Here is a 26,115-nt window from a genome sequence, read left to right on the forward strand (position 1 = left end):
AGATAGAATTTGTGCCTTGCATTTCCACGTGGATGAATAGGACCATACTTGATAGAGCGATGTCACGATACTGCTGCCATCCTTGGCCGTCGATCCTGGACCATACTTCATTCATGCTGCAGAACGTGACGGAGACCACTCATCTCGCGCAAGATTCGCAGCGGCGAGTGAATGAAATCAGATTGTGCTGCCAATATGGTGATTTCGATTTTGGGAGGCGTTGAGCAGGACAGCGGAAGGTTCTATGAACCCGTCAGAACTGGCCGACGCTGCGAAATCATGATATCAATTTGTTTCATCGCGTGCTTATATGTCTATGTTCATCATCGTGTGTAACGAGCACAATATGAGCATCTGGCGTCCTAGAGCTTCTTTTCTCTGCCTCTCCCCTCCCACTTCCTGGTGTTATCCGCCAGAAACTTCAATTCCTCGGCCGTCGGCTGCTTCGGGTTGGCAGCGTATCGTATCAGGCCGTCCTGCATGGCCGTGGCAATGTGCTCGCCCCTGCTATTCCATATTCGACAATTATACACTGCCCGGCCGCTAGACACCCTGCTACCCCAAGATTCCATGCAAAACCAGCGCCCAGATTCGTCATCAAGCGGTGATCTTTGGTGGTTCGGAGACGTCTGTGACCCGAAGAGCGTGGCAGGAGCCGGGCTGTGCATAATGACAGTGTGCACCAGACTGCTCATACTCGTAAAGTAGTCGCCCAGCCCAAAATGGTTAGCAACGATGTAAAGACTGTTCCGATCTGACGCGAAAAGATGTGCGCAGAGATGCATATTCTCATCGTTCGGCATATCGCCTATCGTGCGGTAGAAAATCAATTGCCTCCGGTCGAGGGGGTGTTTATCTTTGTTGTAAGCAGACATGTCGACTTTGCGACATTCAAGACCAGGAAATTTGTCGTTGTATCCAGTCTCCTCTCGTCGCTTCCAATAGAACGGCAGGTCCATTGAAGGAACTTCGGGAAAGTCAGACGGTCTCTTGTCTTTTAGTACTGTTGCGTACGTTTGCCAGAGGTCAACCTGCTCTTGAGATTCAACTTGCACATGTTCGGGCGTCTTGAAGGACACTATGCATGTGAAGCATATTCCTTTGCCTTGGCTTTGGGTAACGTTGACTATCCTAGTGCAATAGCTCCTTCCGTTTCGTATCGTATGAACCTTATAAACAAAGGGGACGTTCAATTCTCCAGCGAGAATGAAGTTGCCTGAGACATTGTGAACGAGGAAACCGGGCTCGACCGTCTGAGCAGCAGCCCAAGCTGCTTGCATGAATACATGGGCTCCATAGGATCTGCCCACACCGACAGGACCACCTGGGGCGAAGGCAGGGGCGATGCTCCGATATGTATTGTTGTCAATCTTCTCGAGGTCGATGAGCTTGGCGAACGGTAGATAAGTGTTGCCCGGGTGGTGTAGCAAGGGCTCGGTCCTGGTCGGGCGCCCTCCCCGACCTCGCGGCATTTTGGTTCGATGTAACAGTATACCTCCTGTTTGTGAATCATTCCATGATAGGGGACTGGATATACATGTGTCATTGTTTTCGTTGCTGATGCCGACGCGAAGTCCAATGGACCGAGAGGGCCGAGGCCCCAGATGTGCCAAGCCTGATGTGTCGCTTACGTAACATTTGAGGTGACAGGCCATCGTGGTCCTGTGTTGGTCTCAAGCTATCGTTTCTCCGACATCGAGATCGTTCGCAGGTTGAAAGACATGCAACGCTGTTTATGCCGCCTTCTTCTTCTTGCTGGCTCTCAAGGCATTGACAGCGCCATGCTTTCGCTTCCCTTTCACATCTCGGCCTTCTTCGATAGCAAGCATGGCCTCTCGCTTCATGTCGCCGACCACGTTGAGTGCTTCTTTGATCACACGTGTCTCAATAGAGACCTTTTCTTCTTCGTACTGGACCATTTCTTCTCCAACTCGCTCCTCGATTGCTTTGACAAGCTCGACGTCTCGTTGACCTACTAACGATATGCTTACACCGCGTCTCCCTGCTCGTGCAGTACGTCCGACACGATGAATGTAGTCGTCTGGATTACGTGGAAGGTCGTAGTTGATCACTAGACCGACGTCTGGTATATCGAGACCACGCGATGCAACATCTGGGAGGCCGATTAGCGTTGATTGCTGTGTGAAGCCAGGAGTTGGCAAGTTCATCTCGGTCACACAGGGTGAGCGTGAGAGTGGAAAAGAGCATCGCCAAATGACTCACCTGTAGCCACCAGAATTCTTGCTGCCTTCGCTCTGAATCGCGCCAGATTATTGACTCGATCTTCATGTGCTAATCCAGAGTGCAATGCAGTCACACGATGCTCCAAGCCTCGAAGCATGTATTCGAGGAGATTGGCAGTCTCCGCACGATTTGCGAAGATGATGGTCGTCTTCTCTACATTTGCTGGAGTTCCAAGAAGAACATGCAAATATTTCTCCTTGTGCAGTACATTGACGAGTTGGTACGTCTGATGCAGAGTCGGGGGGATTGCCAGCGAATCGATGTCGACCTCAGATATGAATGGTGGCAAGCGTCCTAGCGACGATTAGCCACTATCATCACAGTACGAAGAGTCTGAACGTATTGCAAGGTAAAGCAGAGCGAATAACCTACCATTCTCTCGGGGCGACTCCTTCAATGCTCTAACCTCTGGTGTAACAGTGGCAGTGAACAACAGGGTTTGTCGCTTCGCAGCGCTGGGTACAGCATCCAGACACCTTTCGACATCTCTGAGCATACTCCCTTTCCCTGATTGCAGCAGCCGGTCTGCCTCATCGAATACGACGAACTTGACTTTCCTAAAACCTTTGATAGTGTCCTCGCCACTGTTGAGTACGTGATCCGCTAATCGTCCAGGAGTAGCGATTACGACATGCGGACGCTTTTCCAGCTCGATGGCCTGCTTTCGCATCTCAGCTCCACCAGTGACAAGTACTGACCGGATTCCCTGGTTGCCTCCTATAGCTTGAATTTGTTCGTAGATCTGAAGGGCCAATTCCCGCGTGGGGGTCAGAATCAATGCGAAGATGCCAGACGGCTCTTTTGACCATTGCTGTAGTATTGGTAGGGAGAATGCGATCGTCTTTCCACTGCCAGTGCGGCTACCGCCGATGCAGTCTCGTCCAGCTAGAATTTGAGGTATTGTAGACTTCTGAATGCGCGTCGGATGAGAAATGGATAGATTTTTCAGGGATTGGATTAGCCATGGCGATACGCCGAGATCCGTGAAGGTAAGTGGCTCATTGTCGTCCATGGAATCCTGAATGGACTGTAAAGTGCTGCCATTGTTTTCAGTTTTCTGATAGGATGTCGCATCTGGTCTCGGATCCGCAGTAGTCTTCTTCTTGATGCGGGATAAGCCCTCTTGTATAACTACAGCTGGTGGTACTTGTTGGTCCTCATCGTCAGACAGACGTCGCCTCTTGCTCGGCCGGTCGGTAGTATCGAAGTCGTCCATTTTGCACTACGATGTATGAGGTTTGTCTGTACAGTAAGTGGCAGTTGAAGAAAGTGATTTCGCTGCCACGAGACGAGCCCTGCAGCTGGTCGGCCCGCCGAACCTTGTTCGACAATTTTCCAGCTTGCATGCAAGCCATACACAATACAGCTTCATACCATCTCTGGCATATCAATTGTTGCCGAACAACATGCCTCGCCCCGCGAAGAAGCAAAAGCTGGAGTTCAGCGACAGCGAAAGCGATGCGGGTGTCCAGCTCACGGGAAGCGAAGGCTTCAAAATCAACGAGGCATATGCCGCGCGATTTGAGCACAACAAGAAGCGGGAAGAAAAGCAACGATTGGAAGAGAAATATGGCAGCGGCAGCGGTGTGGGAAGCAAGCGAAGGTTTGATGACGACGAGGACGATGATGAGGACTCGAGTTCCGACGAAGAGGAGGACGACGATGCAGAGCTGGCCGACGAGCGTGTCGATGCTGAGATCGCAGACGTGATCCAAGCCATCCGGAATAAGGATCCCAGGGTGAAAGATCCCAATGCAAAATTCTTCCAGGATTTCGATCCCGAGAAGACCATGTCGAAACGGGACGAGAAGCCAATGACACTGCACGATTACCAGCGGGAGAGACTGCTCGCCGGCGATGTAGGGGAAGATGGGGAAGAGGCTGGAGCACCGGTACAGACCTACCAGCAAGAGCAGGATGAGATGCGCCGAAAGCTCGTCGGTCAAATGCATGCTGCCGCAGAGCATGCGCAGCCGAGCGACGATGAGAGCGACGACGACGGAGACGACATGCTTGTTCGCAAGAAAAAGAGCAGGCACGAGGACTTGCCTAGTGCAACGACGAAGTCGAAGCAAAAAGTCGCAATCACAGAGCAGGATGTGAACAATGCCGACAAGGATCCGGAGACATTCCTGTCCAACTTCATGGCAGCTCGAGCCTGGCTGCCCAATGAAGGGGCTCGCTTCCAGCCGCTGGAATCCGACGATAGTGAGGACGACCAGAGAGCTGAGGAGTACGAGAATCTTTACAATTTGCGCCACGAAGATCCGACAGCGAATGAGAAGTTGAAATCGTTCTCGCGTGATGTGGGCAAATATGGCGTCCGAAGAGAAGAGAAGACAGGACGCGCTCGGCAAAGAGAACGCGAGAGGGAAGCAAAGGAACTTGCCAAGCGACAGCGCGATGAAGAGAAGGCGCGGTTACGGAAACTCAAGGTCGAAGAAGCAGAAGAGAAAGTCAAGCGCATCAAGGAGGCAGCTGGCCTACAAGGCAAAGAGCTTGACCTCGAGCAATGGCGAGATGTGATCGAAGGCGAATTCGACGACGAAAAGTGGGAGCAAGAGATGAAACGCCGCTTCGGAGAAGACTACTACGCCCAAGACGAGGCTGGATCGAGCGATGAAGACGAAGCAACTGGATCTCGGAAGGCCCGCAAGCCCAAGAAACCCAAATTCGACGACGACATCGACATCAACGACATCATACCTGACTTTGACGCCGAGCTCGAACCACATGTCACCTTGACCGATGACGAAGACGACGAGGGCGGAGCGCCTCTTCCACAGGACTCCGACGAGGATATGCCTGATGTCGACGAGCCATCGCAGAAGAAGCGTAAAACGAAGAAGGACCGCGAGAAGGAGAAGGCAGATGCTAAGCGAGTAGCCCGCAAGGAACGAGCCAAGCTAGAGGAGATGATCGATTCCGCTCTTCCGCTCGACCACCCGACACTGACAACGGCGGCTTCACACAAGACTCCAGTCACTGGTTTCAGATATCGCGAAACCTCGCCGACATCATTTGGCTTATCTGCTCGAGACATCTTGTTTGCTGACGACACTGCACTCAATCAGTACGCTGGACTGAAAAAGATGGCCGCATTCCGTGACCAAGAGAAGAAACAACGGGACAAGAAGCGCTACAGTAAAAAGCAACGGCTGAAGCAATGGCGTAAAGAGACATTTGGCACCCCTGATGAGCCGACTGGCGGCTTTGAGCGCATACTCGGGAACCTTGGCGACCAAGTCAGCACGGGAGCAAACCATGTGAGTGTGGGAGACACCGCACAGAGCAGTAGCAATGTGAAAGAAGGCACGAGAAAGAAGAAAAGAAAGAACAAGAAGGCAAAGACGACTGCCTGAAGGCGTAAGTAATTGCATGTCTAGACTCGAATCAACGTGGATGTCGCCGCACGTCCTCCGCTTTCGAATGCACCATTAGCTGTGCGAGACTGACCTCTCTTCACCGCGGCTACTATCCCAACTTCGACACACCGGTAAACGCTTTTCCAGATACCCTGTCAAGCAATTGATTCCCTCTTTGACACACACGCCAACTGCGAGCACAGTCACTCGGTCATAGCATCGCTGGCGTGCGCAACGCACGCCAATATCCATCTTTAGGCCGGTCTATGGTAACGCGCATCACACTCTCTGCTTTTAGATACCAGCATGACGCCTCGAACACATCTATTGTCGTCTTTCTTGCTACTGTTGGGTCAGCGCTGCATCGCTGACAGGCCAGTAAACTCAGGTTCTATTCGCCAGCATGTCCAAGACCCGTGGAGACTCTCATATGGCTACCGCCGCGCTGGGCATTATATTGGATTGACTGATCTTTTGCAGTCGAGGCTCGACGTAGCGCGAGGATTAGCCGGCAGGACTCTCGCCCACGGGGACGCTCATATATCTGACACAGACCCAGCGGCCATTTCCCAGGCCCTGGAAGTCGAGTCTCCCAACGCTGTACCGCAGCACACCAGGAGTGAAGTTGACATTCTCAAAATTGGCGAATACTGTGGCCTTTCCCGTTTTCTCGCTGACGTTAGCCGTGATGTCCACCGGGCGGACATAGAACTCTGGCTTCGACCCATAAAGCAGACTGAACTCATGCAAAAAGCCCGCGAAATCAAGCTCCGAGGGTAATGTTGCGAAGGTGCTGCCAGCCACAAAGTCCGCAGCAATGTGTGTCCACGGGTAGGTCTTGGGATCCCATTGTCGGGCGTTGCAGGCCACGACAATGTCGGAGGTCAATTTGATCAAGTGTTGCTCGATCGGAGACGTGACTGGTGAAGAGGTGGTCGAAGTGGGCGATGCATCGGATGCAGCTGTAGACATGGTTGTGCGGGCAGGATTTTACTGGGCGAAGGATTTCTGTGGAATGATGGTGCACTGCTAGGGCTGATAGTGGCCTGCCGTTCTGGCCGCGATGAGCGTCAGTCAGACCACGATGGCCGGACGATGGTGATGGGTGGCGAAACAGCACAATTGTCCGCGGAGCAATCCAAGAGTCGCAGAGGCGCGATGAGGAGTCGTGTGCTCTGTGCAAGCGCAAGCGACGTCCACATGCAGTCGGAAGACGGCGACGGGTGTCGAGGGCTAGATCTAACCGAGAGCTGTGCGAGAGATTTTGACGTTTCCGGTTGGAGCGCTAAGCGGCTGGGGAGAGCTCTTGCAGCTCCAAACTCCAGTGCACAACGCCACGGGCGACACCACCCTAGGACGGCTTCGATATGCTGCGACGCGTACGATGTGTGTGCTGAGGGCGAAAAGGCGGCAAGATGAATGCGATGCCGGTGGCAAAGCCTATGTAAGCTACGTAAGCTCCACCCTGCGCCTATCCGGCCGTTGCATGCTGCCAGCACATGCCAGCTGCCTTCCACAACTGGCTCGCCGGTCAATGCTACTCTCAAGTGCGCCACAATACGACCTCCCAAGACTTTTCGATATCAGCAAGGAACACCGAGCCTTATTCCCAGCCAGCAGTTGCCAAAACTAGGCCAAACGAAATTTCGACTCTGTGGTGCGTCGCATGCAGGATTTCTGCTGCCCAGGTGCGATAAGTGCGCCTAACTTCCTTTCAGATCATGGCTTCCAAGATGCGGGAAGTAGTCGTGCCATATGGTGGCCATGGTCGTCGAGCAATGGCAGCCACTTCGCGTCCACGTTTTGGCGACCGCTATAATAGCTCTGCGCTTTCCATACCACACATTGAGCACTCGAGCCCTTATGCGCCTACCGCATCCGGCAAATTCAATAAGTGGGCTTGTGTCCGCACGATGCTGCTGTAAGTGACAGCCGAGCTGTACAAGGGTAGACCCGCCAGCAGCCATCCTCACAGTTTGCAGCCGAACGTCTGGTCACGTCGAATAAACCCCCAAGCGGTGACATTAGAGACTGGTTCTCTCTGTACAGCGATCGCGTTCACTTGGATGCGATGGGACGCAGCTCGATTCCACTGTCAGCAACGACCGAATCCTTCTTCGCGAACAGTGCTCGGATTTCCTGCAGCTCCTGCCCTTTTGGCTCCCAGACTAGTTGCGCTTGAATAAACTTCGGCAGCCGTAAGCCATGGTTGTGACACATGCGATAATATGCCGTCAGCAGAAATGGCTGCGCGATAGTTGGCATTGGATCACCCCAGTCCCGAATGACATCCTTGGTGAAGACCAAACGGCGCATGTGTTTGAGCCATGCGCGTACTGTGGCATCTTCATTCTTCCACATGAGCAGCCGGGGGATTACTCGATAGTGTGATTCGTGTCCGTGCAGTCTCTTTGGTGGCCGGATGGGTCTCTCGATATCCTCCTTTGGAAGAGATCCTGTGATAGCTTTTGCTAGCCAGGGTGTATTGGACCACAGGTGCAGCCCAGGTGTGGCCAGCACGCTACACTTGATGGCGTGCAGTCCGTGTGCTGTTTCTATGAAATCGAATGAGATTTGTCCGCTGAAGGCTGGTACGTTGGCCACAAACTGCTGAACGTATTCGTATACCCCAGGATAGAACTTCTGTTGTAGGAGATCCCTCTGGCTGCCGTCATTAGTCTCCTCCGAAGGATAGCAGCCCGTGGCTTCCACGTGGCCGTTCCGCACGACGCTGTAGCTGTGATAAATCTCACCCTCCAACCATTCCTGCGCCACATACCAATTGTCTTCGTTGATGTCGAGGTCTTTCGGTATGGGATCGCCGGGCTTGACATGACGGATGCCTGCATATGAACGCCCGAAGCATGGTCTCAGTGCCATTCCGTTTGGAAAATCGTGAAGCGGAAGTTCTTCCAGGTCGGCTGCGCTTTCACACAGGAAGCTTTGTGGTACTAGCAGCCCAAGCTGTTTTGCGTACTTTGCGAACTCGTATTGATCGTGCAGCCGAACGAGCAGATCCAGAGGTGGCGCGAACAGGCGGCTTATTATGTCAGGCTCGTCGCTTGCAGCTAAGCAGAAGACCTCTTCATGTATGGGTACGATAATGTCGATTTCCCAGCGGCCCACCAAGTCTTTGACAGCTCGCACATAGCCTTGGGGATTTTTGTGGGGCGCAGGAATCTGTGCGCTTTGCCTGATTGCTCGAGTGAAGGTGCAGAGATGCGTGCTGTGTGGGTCGATGCAGAAGACAATGTGGCCTGCTAACTTGAATTGTCGAGCGAGGTCCAGTGAGACAGGCATGCGGCCATTGGTTAACAGAATCCGCTTCTGACGAAAATCTCGCTCGCTGGCCGAGGACGAATCTCTGGGAGTACTTGATGGCATTTTGGGGTCGCATCAATGTCGCGTTGCAAATCACTGGTGTGAACGAGACAAGCTGACGGTCTCGCACACAGGCGCCGCCGTAATATGTAGATACGCGAGGAACAGCCTCGTGTCTTTGCACGGCCTGATCCATGTCTACGGGCTTTACAATGCGTCAGTCGAAATGCCACAGCATTGTTCGCGTGTCTGCTGACAACGGAACCGCAACGATGTACGAGCCCGATGCTCCGTGTTCGACCTGTGCGGCCGCATGATGAGTACGATTTAGCGGATTGGTCTGGAACACTGGCTCGTCGCGAGTCGGATGGATGCGGAGATACAGTAAGATGATTGCAAACATTTGCATGTTGTCAGGCTATGCGTGCCTTGGCGCGATTGTCATCCTTCCGGTTGCCGATGGCAGGGATGTTCTTTACACCATCTCACGCTTGACGGAACGCGACCTCACCGCACCGTCTTCGATGTCAGATCGAGAAGCTTGACGATGATGGTGAGACATGGGACCGTTAATGAAGCAAAGATCACGTCCAGCCCTCATTGTTACCACTGACCGACCATTGATCAATGATCAGGGCTGGCTGCCAGAAAAACATGTGGTCGTTGAACTGGAAAGCTGCCATCCTTCTAATTGCCCATGGAGTCGCCCAGAGGTATCCTGAAAGAAAGTTCAGTAACGATTTGCTTGAACTCGAAGTCTTTGTGTGGCTTTGTCGACAATCGCCGGATTAGCTCCGCTCATAATGAGGACATGCGGAGTGCAGCAGACAGCGCGATCTTTCTTATGATGCTTCAACAGTCACGAATGATTGCGCTGACTATAGGCCGCAGCGTCAATGAGTCAAAACGATCCGCTTCTTGCGTTGCCGATGGTGGCAGTGCGGGATGGTGGTATTCTTTTCGGCGTCAGTGGTGAGTGTTCATTGTATCTCATGTTCGAGGATTGGAATGTTGACCAGTCTGTAACAAGGTTCCTCTGCAGCGGCTTCGGATGGTGAGTGGGTGACACCTGGCGAGAAGAGTCAGTTCTCCTTGGCCGAAGACGACTCAGTGAGGCAGCCAACGAGGCTCAAAGAATCACCCTCGACCCAGGACGATGTCGAGCCGACCAAAACAGCCGCAATGCGAACGGTCACAACGCAGCTTTCACAGTGCTCAATCACGCTCACTGCTGCCCATCCCGGTGTCACCATGATCGGCGAGACGATTGATGGCTCACATGTCAACCTGTTTTGCGACATCAATCCCCAGATATCATGCTGGAACATGGCCACAAATTGTTCGATCATCCCCATAATGTTCCTCATGGTGTACGCTTGTCTACATCACTTTTCATGGCGCTTTAAATCGAAGAATGAAACCGAACAAGCCGTCGAAGCTCGTGGGAGCCAAAAGTCGGCCCAAGACGATAGCTGCAGGTCTCAAAGTCGGCCAGGAGATGTTGCAGCTGAAAGAGCAATGAATCGGACTGTGTTCGATGAAGTGGTAAATGCTGCAAGTCGCCGATTGCGAGAAAGGAAAGCTCAGCCATGGGCAAATATCAGCCCCCAAGAGCTCTCTGTAGGAGTGTTGGCAGTCTTGCAAGGCCTGAACGACGTCGTGATGCCTGCCAGCAAGCCTATTGAAGTGGCCGAATCCGACGATGTCAACAAACTCGCCCGAAAACCCACGTCTGCTGGCGACGCTGGCCCCGTCACAGCCGCTGAAACTACCAGAGAAGTGTCAGAGCCGGGCAGTTCAAGCAGTCGTGGCCGCTTCGTTGAGCCGGATAGCAACGACGAACCAGCTCCTCCCCAGCTCCAAGATGCAGATGACCAAGCCAGCAGGCCTCAGCATCGAGCATCTGAGCTGCACACAACTTCAAAAATTAGCTCGAATCCGCAGCAAAGGCCAGAGTCTCGGCTCGACGACGACAATAATGCAACTGTCCGAGAGGAACGGGAAATAGAGAATGCGGACACTGGTGGGCATGAGTCTCCTTTAGAGCGCGATGTCGATCTGCAACCCGAGCAGAACACGGCCAGCGATGAACACAGTCCGGCGACTCAGAGCAGCCACATCCCGGTCAATGTTCCTAGAAGCAGTCCGAACGCTGCCATGCCCGAAGCGCACCTTAGCAGTACCCTCGACAGATCGCTTCGAAATGGAAATGTCCACGACCGCAATGATGCGACAAGTGCTGGCCATCGAACCGACGCGCCGCATCCAGCAGATCAGGGTGATGTAGTAACATCAATCGAGCCGGCAGATTTGATAGAGACGTTGTCGTTCGATGAGCAACGGCGCGAGTCGGCAGCCGCAATTTGGGCACCTTCCAGTGATCCGCACGTGGTGTTGCCGAAGGAGACCGCGATGGCCGGTCGTTCGATGTCAGCTCCCGTATTCTCAGATGCTACCGCAGCGCGAGAAGACCTTGAAACAGTCGTGGAGGCTGTTGCAAGGCAGAGATCCGAGAGGAGTTTATCGAATCCTCTTCCTCTGCCCTCTCCACCGCCCATGCAACCCTCGGTGGCGCCTGACATTGGCGGGGAAGGCAGGAGATCGTTCGAGGCAGCATTTTAGGGAATGTGTGCTACTGCGATGGGGGCCCGTGCAATTATGCAGAAAAGTATGACAATTCGTTCCATGTACATGTTGTAAGTGCAGTTATTGAAGGCCATCATGGTTTGCTTGGCGCACGTGGCAGCGCGTCCCAAGGTTCGCGTGGCTGATGATGCTTGCCTCGTTGCACACCATGTCGCCGCGTTCGAGCTCCCACTCCCCATGGCCTCCGCTGCCAACGACGCCGCCGCCGCCGAGCCTCCGGTGCGCCTGTCACTCCCTCTTGAGTTCCAGCAAGAGATCTTCCACTCCCTGCGCGATGAGGACCAGCTTCTCATCCTGGCGCGAGGTCTCGGCCTGCTCCGCCTTGTCACCAATCTCCTGCACTCCTACGATGCGGCAGGGCACAACCTCGTCATCCTCGTAGGCGCAGAAGATCGCGAGAATGACTGGATCGGCGAGTCGTTGGCTGAGCACGCCGCCGTGTCCGGCAGTCCGCAGTGCAGAGGCATGCAGCTGGTCAACACCGATATGACCAATGTCACGCAACGCGAGAGAATGTACAAGCGCGGCGGCATTTGCTCCATTACCTCTCGCATTCTGATCGTCGATTTCTTGTCGGGCTTGCTGGACCCGGCTACTGTCACCGGGCTGGTAGTATTGCATGCCGAACGGGTGGTAGCAACAAGCCTGGAAGCATTCATCGTGCGCATCTTTCGCCAGAAAAACAAGAAGGGCTTTCTGAAGGCTTTTTCTGATCAGCCCGAGCCCTTCACTACCGGCTTTCAACCTCTGACCAACGTTCTCAGGAACCTCTTTCTGCGAAAGCCCGTTCTATACCCTCGTTTCCATGTCACAGTCGCAAAGAGCTTGGAGGGTAAGAGGAAGGCAGAAGTCATTGAGCTGGAGGTGCCCATGACCGAAGCGATGCGCGATATACAGAATGCTGTCTTGGAATGCGTAGAAGTCAGTATTTCGGAGCTGAAAAAGATGAACTCCGGCGTCATCGAGCTCGACTTCACCATGGACAGCGCGTTGCACAGATCGTTCGACTCGATCGTCAGACGACAGCTCGATCCAGTGTGGCACAGAGTGTCGTTTAGAACAAAGATGATAGTTCGCGATCTGACCATGCTGAGGAACATACTCCATTCACTACTTGTGCTGAACGCAGTAGACTTCAATAAGTACATCGATGTCGTTCTCGCAGCCAGCCAGCCTCCGCCAGGCAGCTCGAGAAAAGAAGTTTCCCCCTGGCTCTTCCTTGATGCTGCTTCCGTGTTGCTTGACAACGCGAAGCGGAGAGTGTATACCGGAAAGATTACCGATGGCCCGCTCGCCAATGCTGAAAGGGAAGGCCTCAACCCCGTACTCGAAGAGCTCCCGAAATGGGCTCTTCTGGCAGAGATACTGGAGGAAATCGAGCGAGATGTCTACTTCAACCCGCAACCCCAGGACGAGTCGAGTGGCAGTATTCTGATCATGTGCGCAGATCACAACACCTGCAGACAGTTACGAGAATATTTGCAGACAATGCACAACGAGGTGGACGAGAGCGGCGCAGGTCAGGGTAGCGATGATGACATTACGAAAGAGCGACAACCGAGCGGCAGTTATATGATGCGAAGGAAATTGCGCAATTACTTGATCTGGAAGCGTGATTTCGCTCGTGTGAGCAATACCCTCTTCGCTGCTAACGAGAAAGAGATCAACGGCACAGCACGGCACGCTTCGGGTCAGCTCAAGGGCGGTAAGGCGCCACCCAACAAGAGGAGAAGAATTCGAGGAGGTGGCAACGCGGGAGCGGCTCCTGGGCGGAATGCCAATGGTGCTCTATCAGTTGCTGGCGACAAGGAGTCTCATGTCCAAGCACTCATGAATGAGCTTGCAGTGAACGACCTCGCAGATGATGCAGCGGCAGCGAAAGTCGATATTGGCGCCGATCCTCTGGATGACATGGACGACTATTACGAACTTTACGACATGAAAGACCTTGTACTGGTACATCCTTATGATGGCGACATGGATGACCACCTTTTGGAAGAGATCAAACCGCGATACGTGATTATGTATGAGCCTGATGCGGCATTTATCAGACGAATCGAGGTCTACCGAAGCAGCCACAGCAACCGGCAGGTCCGAGTCTACTTCATGTATTATGGCGGAAGTGTGGAAGAGCAACGATACCTCAGCACAGTACGGAGGGAGAAGGACAGCTTCACCAAGCTGATTCGCGAGCGCGGAAACATGGCTATGACATTCACGCATGACACCGACAACCAGGATCCGCAAGAGGCATTTCTGCGCACCGTCAACACGCGTATTGCTGGTGGCGGTCGACTCATGGCAACAGCTGAACCTCCTCGCGTGGTGGTGGACGTACGAGAGTTTCGCAGCAGTTTACCCTCGTTGCTACATGGACGCAACATGGTCATAGTCCCTTGCATGTTGACAGTTGGCGACTATGTCTTAACGCCAGATGTTTGCGTCGAGCGAAAGTCTGTCAGTGATCTGATCTCGTCTTTCAACAATGGTCGCCTCTACAACCAGGCAGAAACGATGCTGCAACACTACAAAGCGCCCATGCTACTCATCGAATTCGATCAACAGAAAGCATTCACACTGGAACCCTTTGCCGACTTGTCCTCTTCCCTCGGCACACATAGCATAGTCGGGAATGATCTTCAATCGAAACTAGTCCTTCTGACTCTCGCCTTCCCACGGCTGAAGATCATCTGGTCTTCATCGCCTTACCAAACTGCTGAAATTTTTGAAGAGTTGAAGAACAAGCAGGAGGAGCCAGACCCGATCAAGGCTGTGCAAATAGGTCTAGAGCAGGGAGAAGATCCCGAAACAAGGACCTTCAATCAGACACCTCAGGACATGCTGCGATGTGTGCCAGGAGTCACGAACAAAGCGCTGAATAAGCTGATTTTGGAATACCGAAACGTGCAGGAAGTGGCGAATGCTGATGAGGCAGAGCTAGCAATAATGATTGGCAAGGAGAACGCGAGGCAGATAAGAGCTTTCTTCGACCGGAGTGTCTGGGACGACGGGGTCGGGGAGGAGTGAGCTTTGCGAAATCACTTCAGCTCACACCGCTTGAAAAGCTCGCTCGTGCATCTGTCCCTTGTAGTGCCACTTTCGCTCAGGTTTTCTCTCAATTCTATTGAGTGAGATCCAGATATCGATCTGCGACCATACACACACGCGCCCAAGGTTGTTGAAGCTTCGACGCTCAGTCGTGCCTGATCACCTTTCGAAGTGAGGAGACTCCAGATGATTGATCGCATGTGCATGCTCAGGTCCAAGTCATCATTGGACGCCTTCCTGTCAGCGCTCACAGCATCATCGGCGCCTTTCCCAAGACACACGACGCCACGATGGCTGGCTACGATGTGCTCGCAGCAATAAATGGCACGCGCACGAACGACTCAACTGCCGAGCTGTTTCGCAAGTCCAACTTCGCTCATCGCCTCTCTACACAGAGGTCTTCCGCGATGGAAGATAAGGCCTCCCCGACCTTACTTCACCCGCGACAACACTACGCAAGCCTCCAATCACAGACCGACAGTCCAGTTCCGGTGAACCGCAGCTCACTTCTTGCGCGGTACAGTACGGGAACAACATCCTTCCACAGGGGACGCGCCCCACCTGCGCATACAAGAACTGAAGAATCGGAGTTCAAAAGCGGCATCTCGACAAGAATCTTGAATGGCATGGCGCCGAAGCGTCGAAATGTGTTGAGTGGAGCTGTAGAGCACGAGACAGAAGGACAGGCTGCGTCGAAGCGACAGAAATTATTTGATAACCACCACCGTGTAAGGCCGTCTGCGAACGTGCTTCTCGATCGACGCCGCACTGCTCGCAATAGCACACCAGATTCCTCAGATAATGAAGATACGGCATTACACAGCGCGAGCAGCGTCGAGGATGCGAGACCCTTGTTTGTATCGCCAAGTTTAACACCACTTCGCGAACGCTCTTCCACAATCGGCACCGACAAGCAGACTGAACCTAAAACACGCACAATGGACTATCAGCGCTTTCTAGACCGCAAAGTGGTCAAGTACCTCATCGAAAACCGAATTAAGCCCTCTGACAAGAATTCGGGATGGAACGCAGAAGATCGATGGAGCTTTATATTAAGCAGCTATGATAACAAGCTGAAAGAACGCGAAAAGGCTGGTGGCTCATGGCGTTCCTTGTGGCCAGACTATTACCGTGCTCGGGGTGAGAACGAGGATATGGAGTGGCTGCGGAAGACGTTCTCAGGCTATTTGGCCGGTGCCCCTTCTCCAACGGGCGTAAGTCAGCCTGGACTAGGGGAATTCAACGACGAAGACGATGAGGAGGTCGTGGTGAAGCGCGAGGAAGTGGAAGTGCATGAGGCTCGGCAGAATGATTCGGAGCTGCAGTTGCCCGCGTCTCCGAGCAGTAGAAAGAATGGCACCTCTCGTCGCAGATGGGGAACAACGCGTCGCCAGCCTCGTTCACGACGCACCAGTAAAGAAGAGCACGAGATCCATGTTTCTTCTATCAAGACTCGCGGATCGACTTCAGTTCCACAGGTCGCTGGCCCAGAGTGGCGGCAGTATTGGGAGTTACGCAACGATGGAAGTGCAGTTCTGGTAACGCCTCGCGTTTGGAAGTGGAATTCAAGTTGTGAGCTGGTCGCATGGCCGCCTTTGGAACACATCTTGCCTCCACTCGAGCCAATACCGCAGCCATGAGGTACGAAGTAGTAGAGAGTTGAGGATGTCCTTAGATCGACCAACTTTGATCTTGTTGTGAGTCGATATATACTACCACAAGCCAAAGTCTCCTAGATAATACAGTTTGAGCGGCTGATGCTGGGAGCTGTTTCACTTTACTTCACATCTCCAACGCCATTCCATCTCCAAATGCTCATTTGATACTCTGCCTCAACTCCTCCTTCCTCGCCTGCGCCTCCGCATCAGCCGCTCTCCTCCTCTCCAACTCAGCAGTAACACCTTCTGCTCTCTTCTTCGCAAGTTCATCTTCCCAGACCTGCCAGACTGTTTCATCAAAGATTAGTATCGTCATCCTGCGGCAAGAACGTATCAAGAGAAACAAAGACTTACTGTGCTTATCACTCTTCGAATAATCCTTCAATTTATTCACAAACGAGTCAAAATCTTCTTGCTTCTCCTTTCTCCGTTCTAGTGATCTGCGTTGAAGTTCGGGGTTGTATTTCTAGATTTCCTGTCTCAGTGATCTGAATTCTTGGAACGAAGTCGGCAACTTTCTCGCCGGTGTGGAAAAAGTGACATACCATGAATAGTTCCTCTTCCGTTGGCGTCACGTAGTAAATCAGTGCTGGACCGCCTATGCACATGATACCGCCGCTGTGATTCGAGTGTTAATAGTGCACCGGGAGAAACCAGTTCTTGGCGGAAAATACATACGCAGCAGCCATCTTTACCCAAGTGACCGTCCTCATGGTGGCAAGTGGTGGGCGAGCCTCCGCCTTGCGCACTCAGCTGCAACTTTGCTTGATCCGACCTGCTGTTCGTGAAGTCCCACCGAATTTCGAAGGCGATTCAAGTTCAAATGTTGATGCTGTTCGATGTTGTTTGTTGGAAGTGATGTTGTCAAAGTCGATTGCTTCATTGGAAGACACAAGCCTACTCCATGGCGCGCTAAACCCAATTAGGCAATGGAAGAGCCCGGGAGACGGAATTGAGAAATGGAAGACAGCGTTGATGAGAAGAAGCTCTCGCTGTAGAATGCGCTTTTAGGTAGTAACAGCTAATTGCTTAATAGGTTTCGATCAATGCTCTATCCAAAGGTCTAATTTGAAATCGCAGAAAATTTCGATGCAATGCCTCCACCCATTGTGCAACACCTCGAACGCCATGCTTTGAATCATCCTGTGGTATCACTCAACCCCCGTATCCTGCCCGTCGCGAAAAGAATGATGCGACGCGTTTTGTCTTATGTACAAGTTAGTCTGCAAAAGATGGCTCGCGTGTGAGATCTTCCGCAATCGTTACAAGGAAACTTTGAATCGGAGGTGCTTCATTCTTCCTCCACCGTGGTGTTTGGGCGTCCGTCTCTTCGTGTGTATTTCATGCCACTTCCATTTATGCACCTCATCAGCTTTGCTCGTTTCGCAGATCACCACTGATGTCCTGCCTCATCTTACTCTCTCCTCTTTTGTGAGTCTTTGTCCCTGTGCTGTGACTTGATTCCACTCGTGTGAGGTACGCAGCACTCGTGAAGTCGTTGCTTGCTTCGAACGATGGCCTTGTTCTGTCCATGCTCGATCTCAATCTGTCGAAGGACGGTCGTGCCCTGTCCACGCTGTGTCTCGTAACGCCATCGGGACCAAAATACTCGGTTCTGGTCCATGTCGGTGTCACACCGCCGGGCGTCTGAGAAGGCGTGTCATAATTTGAACTCGCTGCAGTCTGGATCATGCTCAGACCGCTAGGAGCCAAGGCCGGCGCACCGTTGCCATTCGCGTGACTTGTGGTGTACGTCGCGTTGGGTCCCATTGCGCCAGGTCCGGATCCTGGGTAAGCAGGAGGATAATGCGATGCAAATGGATCCACGCTCGGCCGCCCAGAATGACCGGTGTAATCAGTTCCGTCGCTCCCGTTATGACTTCGAGGATTTTTAGTTCCGGCCTCTGATGGAGGATATATCGGCCGCATGTCTTCGTCCATCGTCGGCCTTCCAGCATTTGGAGATCCGTTGCGCCGATGACCGATCTTTTCTTGCCTTTGGCCGTTGCTAAGCTCACTGCTTGAAGTGCTGCCTGCTGCAAGCTTTCCCGTAGCGCCCATCGCGCCGCCCGCCGTCAACTTCTCTGGCTCAACATTCTTGAGATAGTCAAATTTGCCCTGTCGCACTTGCTCTCGAACAATGTCGATATCGTACGGCATATACATTTTCTGGAACGACTTAGCAGCGAAGCGGGGCAACAAAGCCAGGATCACCGTCAACAGGGCGACAGCCCAATAAGACAGCGCTCCGTAGACCTGTGGTGCTGCCTCATAAAAGGTAAAGCCAGCCGTGAAAGACGTGTAGACGCCCGTCCAGAACCAGATCAACAAGATGGAAATAGCTGTTATGAGGCACATGAACCAGTCCCAGCGGTATGTGTTGATGAGGATGTACACGTTGACGATGACGACGATAGGATTCGCAATGTAAACTCCCATTCTCTTGTAGTCGTTCACACCACGTCCGGACTCGGTAGCGAAGGTCGCGGGAGCAAATAACAAGTAGGTGAAGTAGAAGCAGATCACGGACTGGTACAGTCCATCGATCATGTAGACCCAGAACTTCGTCTGCGTCCACTCCTTTTGTTCGATGCCGCGGCGATACAGCTGAGGAACAGCCAGTGAGACCTTGTCGTCCACGTCTTGATCGAGGATACCCTGGAAGATGATTGGCAGGGACGTGAACGCCAAATTGTACAGCAGGATGTACGAGTAGTCGAATGCGTACGAACAATCGAAGTTTGTGTATACTTGGAACCAGAAGAGGGCAAAGACCCAGATGATGTTCTGCAAATTGTGAGCATAAGGTCATGATCAACGAAGCGCGAACTTACCTTGTAGAAGAAGTTGGCAACACATTCGGCCATACGCCTGTAATCCCAACGACCGTGTACGAGAAGCAGTCGTGTCAAGTAGCGGAACTGGCCGATAGCGTAGTCCGAACTCATTACAGCTTGACGACCTTCTTCTCCGGCGATACCAACACCGACATCCGCCTCTTGGATCATGGCAACATCGTTGGCACCATCACCGATAGACAACGTCATAACTTCCAGTGTATGCTTCACCAAACCAACGACGGCGGCCTTTTGCGATGGAGAAACACGACAGCAGAGCACAGATCTACACTCTTTGCAGAGCAGCAAGAATTTCTGTCGCAACCGGTCGTCGAGCACAAGTTTGAGAGTGTCGCCGTCAATGACCAAGGCATGGGTTGGAGCCGGTGGCTCGTGATTCTTCTTTGCAGCCTTCAGCTCTTCATCACTACCAGTCTTGCCGAAGGTAGCGAGATGCTTGTTGAGCTCTTCCTCGGCTTGTGCGAAGTTGTCGTCTTCTACTTTCAACACGATCAAATCCATGTCGTTGTCAAGTAAGTTGCAGGAGAACCCGATGTTGATCGCCGTCTCGACCTTGTCGCCAGTCAAGACCCACAGCTTGATACCCGCCTGGGCGAGGAGGGCGATCGAGTCGGGGACGCCATCTTGGAGACGGTCTTCAATGGCAGTACCGCCAAGCAATGTCAGCTCGCGTTCAATGCGATCGGCAACTTCTTCCAGCTTTGTTTCTCGATCTTGGACAGCAGCCGCTGCGAGCTCGTGGTCGCGATTCCATTCCTGGTACTCATCTTCATCAAGATCTCTTTGCGCGATACACAGCGTTCGAAGACCTTCGCGGGCGAACATTTCGAGGTGCTCGGCAGTGGCCTTACGAAGCTCGGCCTGTTCACCCTTTGCTAGTCGAGAATAGATGATACTATCAGCACCCTTGCAGAAAAGGATGATCTTGCCATTGGGCATGCGAATGATCGCCGACATGCGTTTCCTGGTAGAATTGAATTCGAGAATGTTCAGAACTGTGTACTCGCGTTCTTCGCCGAGGATATTGAGGATGATCCCGTCGTTGGAGCGGCCCACCACGGTATAGCCGCAATCTCGTGCAGTAGCTACGAGAGCAGCCTCATCCGGACTCTGCGCCTTGAATTCTATCCGAGGTGGGTCTCCGGGAGTCCGTTCGGTGATGACACTGTGGCAAAGGGCGAGGGCAAGCATGAACTGTTCAGTCGCCGCCTTCTGTACGGGCCCGCTGTCACCCCCCAGATCTTGAATGTAGTCTGGCGCAACAAAGGTCAAGTCATCGTCTCGCAGATAGGGGTTGTCGTGCAGCTTGCGGATGAGTCCCAGCATCTTAACGCGATCCTCAGCGATTCGTTGCCTCTCCTGTTGCCCAACTTCTTCGACGTTGATACCCTGCCGTTTCTGCATACCAGCGAGCGCTTCTGTATAAGCCTCACCGTATGGCACGCCGTTGACCGTGCATTTCTTGAACTCCATGACATTTTGGGTGAGCGTGCCGGTCTTGTCTGAGAAAATGTATTCGATCTGGCCAAGATCGTCCGATATGTTCCAGGATTTGGGTGTGCACGGATAGTCCAGCTTTTCGTAGTACATGAAGGTGTCGGAGTAGATGAAGAACGCCTGCACGGATCGAACGATTTCCAGAGAGATGTACAGCGAGATAGGCACCAAGTTCTGGAAGAGGATGACTGCCGCCCAGAAGTTGATGAATCCCGTAAGAGCTGCTGTACTACCATAGCCACCAAAGTCGAAATAGGCCAGTGAGCTGTTCGTTTTGCCCCAAGCAACACCATTGGCGATGGCTGCAACAAGACACATTACGAAGAGAATGACGAAGTTGTACAACACGTTCCAATTCAGATCACGCATGATCTTTGGCCGTTTTGAAGGTGTGATACCAGAGTTGAGCATGATCTTTGTGTCCTCGCCAGTGAACGCGACCACGCCAAGGACCCACTCCGTGTTGCGAACAGTGCAGCCGCGCAGGAGAAGATTGTTGATTCCTACGGGTTCTGCCATCTCCTTTGGCTCTGCTTGAGGATTTTTCCTGTCATATTGATTCCACCTGACAACTCCGGAGTACGCATACAGATTGGCATGCGGAGGCTCGCTTTCGACGACGAAGTCGGCCTGCTCGCAATCTCGTGCTCTTTTGATATCTCGACCTGAGTACAGCGCAGTCCGGACCTTGAGATTTGTTTCGCCATCTAAATTCTTGGTTTCGATGTAACAAGCTCCGTCCGCATCGCTGGTCGCTAGAACGATAATGTCCGAAGGAATCTCCTCATCGTTGTACAGACGTACGAAGTCGCCAACTCTCACATTTTTCCAGTAATCCTTCTTGAAACGTGCTTTCTCCGGACGTGGCCGATTCGGGTTGATCAGACTGCCGTGGAATTTCTTTGCGATTGGCACTTGTTCTAGTTTGCCGTCGTCGCCAACTTTAGGCACAGCCAGTGTATCCTTTGCATTTCCTCTGGCATGCCCCGAGTCCTCGACATTCCCATAGCTCGGCGGATGCTGTCCCGGGGTTGGAGAAGGCACAGGTGTCATTTCGACGTCGCCATCTCCGTGTTCGTTCCCGTAGCCGTCTATACTATCCAGACGCTGTGTCAAAGCGCTCATGCGCCGTTCATCGTTGTCGAGCTTGTTGTCCAATCTGGCGTCCTGCGTCTTGCCCTTTTTCGCAGCGGCCGCTTCCTTCCGGCCCTTCCACCATTTCCAGAGAAACAGAATGGCTCGGGTGTTAGCCTTCTTAAACCTTCGCCATAAGCTGATCTTTTCTTCAGACACATTCACGTTGTCCCAGTCCACCAACCGGTGCACCGGCGCGTTATTCAATTCGTTGTCCAACACCGTCCTTCGCCAGTCTTCGATGCCATCCTTGATCGCTGTAATGGTAAGAATGACAATGATGGGCACAGCGGCCAGGCCAGGGTTCTCCACGCCAAAGATGGAGAAGATGCCCAGCACGACGATGAAGATGAAATAGACATTGGCGATATTGTGTAGCTGAAACCACAAGTTCTTCGGAATGAAGGATATGGGCGTGTATTTGGCAGTCCGAATCTTGTTGCGCTTGAAGTTCTGCAGCGGCCTTCCCTCATCGTCTCGTGCGCTATCCGGCAGGGGCTGGTTCACATAGATGGTGCGTGCCGTCTGGCCTTCGGGCGGCGCCTCACTGGCTGCAGCATCGGCCTTAAAATCGCCATCAGTCGTGGTCGCAGTGGACTCCCTATTCCGGTGGCTGCCGCTCAGCCTGGCCGCGTTGCGCGAGAAGATGCTCCGACGCTTCAGCGTGCCCTTCCGCCCGGGCTTTCGCACTGTTGCCCATCGCATACGGTTGAGGGGCTGCGATGTCTGCGTGCCATGCTCCTCGGCGCGTTGGGCAGAGGGCGTCTGCTGGGCGGCGGTATCGAAATCGATGGCCATGGCGGGCTGGTGGTAGCACCTCGCTTCACCGCGCGAGGGGCCGTGGTGGTGCCAGATGGCAGGCAATGGCAATGGTCATGCGGCTCGGGGACGTTCGTGTGTACGGTGCGATGGTAGCGGGGGACGCCCGACGCGAAGGTGAGTGTTCCGGCACGAAGGCTAACTTCCACACGGCCTGAGCATGCGTGGGAGGCGCGGAATGCTAGCTGCGCGGAAGGGGGAGGGGCGAGGGAGCACGGCGCGGTGGACCCAGTGGAGGCGCTGCAGGGCGGTAGCAGTGACGGCGGCGCGTTGCTTTGGAGATCGGTCGGCGGCGACGGGCAGAAGTTGGTCAATGGGGACGGGCGAGTTGTTTCGAGGTGAGGCGTACAGCAGGGATGGATCGATGGATCGTCCAGTCCAGGTCCCTGGGATGAGATGCGGCGAATTGTCGCTCGCCGATGCACACTGCGCTCGTACACAGCACAGCACCGCGAAGGTAGCACAAGAGTGAAGACTCACTTCACGTCGACGCGGAGGCGAAGAGGATGGAGTTGAGCGAGAGGACTCATCAGCGTCAGTAAGTAGTGGTCAGCAGCTGAACGGAAACACGCGGGCCCCGACATGCGCGCGAAGAAGATGAGCAGAGCAACGCCCCCCGTAAGCGTGTGCCGAGACTGACTACTGCTCCGCCATTCGCGAATGGGCGTTGTTAAGGCCGGTTGGCAACAGCGCGCTGTGCGGAGCTGGGCGGACGCTGCGTGCAAGCCTACTGGAACACCAACACAGCCTCAGCTCACAGGCCTGCTGGTGTGAGTGCGACTCAGGGCACCGCTGCCCTCGTTGTCACCGCCGTCATCGCCGCTATGCGCTTTCCGCTTCTGCCCTCCGCCTCTGCCGGACTGCCAGCAGCGACAGCATTGTCCACTGCGAATGCAGCTCGGAGACGACAGCCAACACGGCGTGCGCCCTCCGGCCATGGCTGCACAAGGCCACCTGTGCTTTTTATGCAGCGGGAGCCCTGAACATCCCGTGTCCGTGTCGACACTATTTTGACTGCCGGCCCATCCCGCCCGCGCTAAGTCAACGCGTGCTTAGTCGCGTCTCGGAGTTACGCGTTGCCCGCACTGCACTGCTGCTGCTTCAATGCAGCGAACAACGCCATGCCACTGCAAAAGAACGATACATCGGGCAGCCAGAAAATCACGTCCTTCTTCTCACGCTTCACGATCCCTCCGGAACGCAGGCCTGACAACAATATCGTGGAGGACGAAATTGTCGTCGCATCGCCCAGCAAATCCCCGCCGAAATACAATGTCAATCCCATTGATGGCACAACGAACATCACGCCCACCCCGGACTCTCCCTACCGCTCGCCTCTTGTACTCTCGCCCAAGCGACGGCTTGCCTCAGGCGTGGTGATCTCGAGGTCTTCATCGCCGCAATCACCAAATGCGAGTCCTCGCGCCGACAGGACCAAGTCCATCTCCGCATCGTCTCCCAATGCCTCCGGCACATCGAACTTGCCCTCGACGACCACCGCGACGGCTGCAGCCACCAATGTACCTTCGTCTTTGTCATCAAGCACGCTGCGTGCGTCCACCTCCAGTTCACGGCGAATTGTCAAAGATGGCGTGCAGGCAGTCGCGAACTCTGACTCCGACATGAGTGATGACAGCAGCGGCGAAGAGCTCGCTGATCCGCGCACATTCTTCGCCAAGCGACGAAAATTGTCCCCAGAGGCCAAGGAGACTCCTGCGGTCAAGAAATTGTCTGCTCGCGACAGGCAGAAGAGATTCGACCAGACACGCCCGCAGTCCCCTCCGAAGAAGGTGTACAAGCACAGTTTCGCATCGCTGATCCGCGAAGGACAGCGGATGAAGGAGTCTGAAGCAGCGATTGCTAGTATGAGACAGGCACTGGAGGATTCCAAGAAGCGTGACGAGGAGGCCGAGCGACAAGCGATACTGGGGCTGAACAACAAGGTCGACGCGGAAACCATGCTGGAGTATGCAAGCGACGATGAAGACGGCGAGAGAAGGCTCAAGGCACTGCAGCGCGTGGAGGCATTACAAGCGGCCGACACATACCATTTCTTTCTGGACACTGCACCGCTGTTCGATGACGTCCCGTTTCCAACGGAGTGCCTACCGAACGAGCCTTGGAGCAGCCTGTACGCTACGGACACTTCCCGGGAGCAGGCCTGTATGTCAGGCTTTGCCGCTGAGATGGCTGCACATTATCCGCTGCCCATGGCGATAACTAATTGGATGGCACAGCAATTGCTCCATGAGCAGAATGAGGCGTTGTGCGAGGCCTATGTCGAGATACTTAGAGTATCGTGCACATCTCACAACTCGGTATCTGATACCATAGCGTCGGTGTCATCAATGTACAAGACTCGTTCTCTTTTTGAGAACAAATATACGGAGCCCGTTCAGCGCGGTGTTCCAGCGGGCCTGAAGCACGTACTGAAAGTTGCAACCTTTTGTGCGCCAGCTTCTGACAGCGTAGTGCCCGAAGCAGAACCATCAAAGACTCTCGAGGCTTTCCTTGATATGTCAATGATGAATCTGGATGAACACGTGAGGAGAGACCTCGGACTGTCGCTCGCTCTGGGAAGCTGCATCGAAGACTTGCTCGAGTCGATCTCGGAGCAATCTTACGAGAGACTCGTACAAGGCGCGCTCAGCATGCTTCATGACACTGACGAAAGTATCACGCCTCGATTCCGTTGCTGCCTCATACAGTCACTGCCCAGCCGCACCAAGCGTACATATGACATTCGCCGGAGGCTCGCGCTTGGAGTGCTCATACCGTCAGAAAATCGTGACTCAGTCACTGTTGGCGGCCGGGACTGGCTGGCCTGCATCACCCAGACACTCCGAACCAACAAAGAGTTCGAGATCAGAGACTCGGCCGATTATGATCTCCTAGTACCGCTAGTGGAAGTCCTGGACATCGCCATCTCTGCTGGGTTCACCGACTACAACGTCCTACACCCTGTGCCCGAGGCATCCGATACCAAAGCAACAGGCATGTTCACTCAGTTACCGAAGCTGTGTGCGGCAGCAAAAACCCACAATTCGAAAATAGATGCAATCGTTTCTGAGTTGGGGTACATGAAGGCTAATATCCAACATGAAGCCACTCATCTTCGACGTCAAGAGCTCAAGGCCGCAATCGACCGATTGATCACGCGACTGGAGACCAGCGTCCGTACGAGGCCGAAGCCCAAGAAGAGTGTTTTTGGAGATGAACCAAAGCAGGCCCGTTTCGACAGAAGTGCTCTAAAGAAACAACACGGTGGAAGGGATATGGGTGTAGCGGAGCAGGTTGTTGGTGACGATGGCACGTCAATGACTGATACGATTCACGAATTGCCTAGCAGGCCGGGAGAGATGGATGTTGCTGAAAATGCAGGCCATGGCTCATGTTCAGAGGAGGAGTTTCACACCGCATTTGAGATTAGCCAACCGCCAGGTTGATGAAGTTCGAGTTATTCGTCAATCGACTCGCTAATGAAACCACTTCCCTCTGTGGAGTTCATGACTGCTAATGTAATCC

At 53.6% G+C, this 26,115-nt stretch overlaps 11 protein-coding genes across 11 annotated transcripts; 5 read left to right on the plus strand and 6 right to left on the minus strand.

The window, feature by feature from the left end:
* Window positions 1-362: 362 nt before the first annotated feature.
* RHO25_001335 (uncharacterized protein) lies at window positions 363-1,472 on the minus strand (the record flags this gene model as incomplete). The annotated part of the gene is made up of 1 exon (XM_023593945.2): window positions 363-1,472. One exon carries the CDS (start codon window positions 1,470-1,472, stop codon window positions 363-365), a length of 1,110 nt encoding a protein of 369 aa, XP_023458105.2.
* Window positions 1,473-1,733: 261 nt separating this feature from the next.
* Window positions 1,734-3,460, minus strand: DBP8 (Putative RNA helicase; the record flags this gene model as incomplete). Its single annotated transcript, XM_023593946.2, has 3 exons — window positions 1,734-2,113; window positions 2,224-2,538; window positions 2,617-3,460. 3 exons carry the CDS (start codon window positions 3,458-3,460, stop codon window positions 1,734-1,736), a joined length of 1,539 nt encoding a protein of 512 aa, XP_023458287.1.
* A 190-nt stretch (window positions 3,461-3,650) lies between these two features.
* On the plus strand, window positions 3,651-5,606 carry RHO25_001337 (uncharacterized protein; the record flags this gene model as incomplete). Its single annotated transcript, XM_023593947.2, has 1 exon — window positions 3,651-5,606. One exon carries the CDS (start codon window positions 3,651-3,653, stop codon window positions 5,604-5,606), a length of 1,956 nt encoding a protein of 651 aa, XP_023458286.1.
* A 507-nt stretch (window positions 5,607-6,113) lies between these two features.
* On the minus strand, window positions 6,114-6,581 carry RHO25_001338 (uncharacterized protein; the record flags this gene model as incomplete). The annotated part of the gene is made up of 1 exon (XM_023593948.2): window positions 6,114-6,581. The coding sequence occupies one exon, from the start codon at window positions 6,579-6,581 to the stop codon at window positions 6,114-6,116; it is 468 nt and encodes a 155-aa protein (XP_023458102.1).
* Window positions 6,582-7,667: 1,086 nt separating this feature from the next.
* Window positions 7,668-8,993, minus strand: RHO25_001339 (uncharacterized protein; the record flags this gene model as incomplete). The annotated part of the gene is made up of 1 exon (XM_023593949.2): window positions 7,668-8,993. One exon carries the CDS (start codon window positions 8,991-8,993, stop codon window positions 7,668-7,670), a length of 1,326 nt encoding a protein of 441 aa, XP_023458101.1.
* Window positions 8,994-9,826: 833 nt separating this feature from the next.
* RHO25_001340 (uncharacterized protein) lies at window positions 9,827-11,552 on the plus strand (the record flags this gene model as incomplete). The annotated part of the gene is made up of 2 exons (XM_023593950.2): window positions 9,827-9,902; window positions 9,961-11,552. 2 exons carry the CDS (start codon window positions 9,827-9,829, stop codon window positions 11,550-11,552), a joined length of 1,668 nt encoding a protein of 555 aa, XP_023458112.1.
* Window positions 11,553-11,651: 99 nt separating this feature from the next.
* On the plus strand, window positions 11,652-14,603 carry RHO25_001341 (uncharacterized protein; the record flags this gene model as incomplete). Its single annotated transcript, XM_023593951.2, has 1 exon — window positions 11,652-14,603. One exon carries the CDS (start codon window positions 11,652-11,654, stop codon window positions 14,601-14,603), a length of 2,952 nt encoding a protein of 983 aa, XP_023458111.2.
* Window positions 14,604-14,914: 311 nt separating this feature from the next.
* RHO25_001342 (uncharacterized protein) lies at window positions 14,915-16,264 on the plus strand (the record flags this gene model as incomplete). The annotated part of the gene is made up of 1 exon (XM_023593952.1): window positions 14,915-16,264. The coding sequence occupies one exon, from the start codon at window positions 14,915-14,917 to the stop codon at window positions 16,262-16,264; it is 1,350 nt and encodes a 449-aa protein (XP_023459047.1).
* A 175-nt stretch (window positions 16,265-16,439) lies between these two features.
* RHO25_001343 (uncharacterized protein) lies at window positions 16,440-16,995 on the minus strand (the record flags this gene model as incomplete). The annotated part of the gene is made up of 4 exons (XM_023593953.2): window positions 16,440-16,570; window positions 16,637-16,748; window positions 16,828-16,900; window positions 16,961-16,995. The coding sequence occupies 4 exons, from the start codon at window positions 16,993-16,995 to the stop codon at window positions 16,440-16,442; spliced, it is 351 nt and encodes a 116-aa protein (XP_023459046.1).
* Window positions 16,996-17,650: 655 nt separating this feature from the next.
* RHO25_001344 (uncharacterized protein) lies at window positions 17,651-22,569 on the minus strand (the record flags this gene model as incomplete). The annotated part of the gene is made up of 2 exons (XM_023593954.2): window positions 17,651-19,069; window positions 19,117-22,569. 2 exons carry the CDS (start codon window positions 22,567-22,569, stop codon window positions 17,651-17,653), a joined length of 4,872 nt encoding a protein of 1,623 aa, XP_023459049.1.
* Window positions 22,570-23,711: 1,142 nt separating this feature from the next.
* Window positions 23,712-26,036, plus strand: RHO25_001345 (uncharacterized protein; the record flags this gene model as incomplete). Its single annotated transcript, XM_023593955.2, has 1 exon — window positions 23,712-26,036. The coding sequence occupies one exon, from the start codon at window positions 23,712-23,714 to the stop codon at window positions 26,034-26,036; it is 2,325 nt and encodes a 774-aa protein (XP_023459048.1).
* Window positions 26,037-26,115: the final 79 nt, after the last annotated feature.

The sequence above is a fragment of the Cercospora beticola genome, chromosome 1 (genome assembly GCF_033473495.1).
Source record: "Cercospora beticola chromosome 1, complete sequence".
Lineage (NCBI taxonomy): Eukaryota > Fungi > Ascomycota > Dothideomycetes > Mycosphaerellales > Mycosphaerellaceae > Cercospora > Cercospora beticola.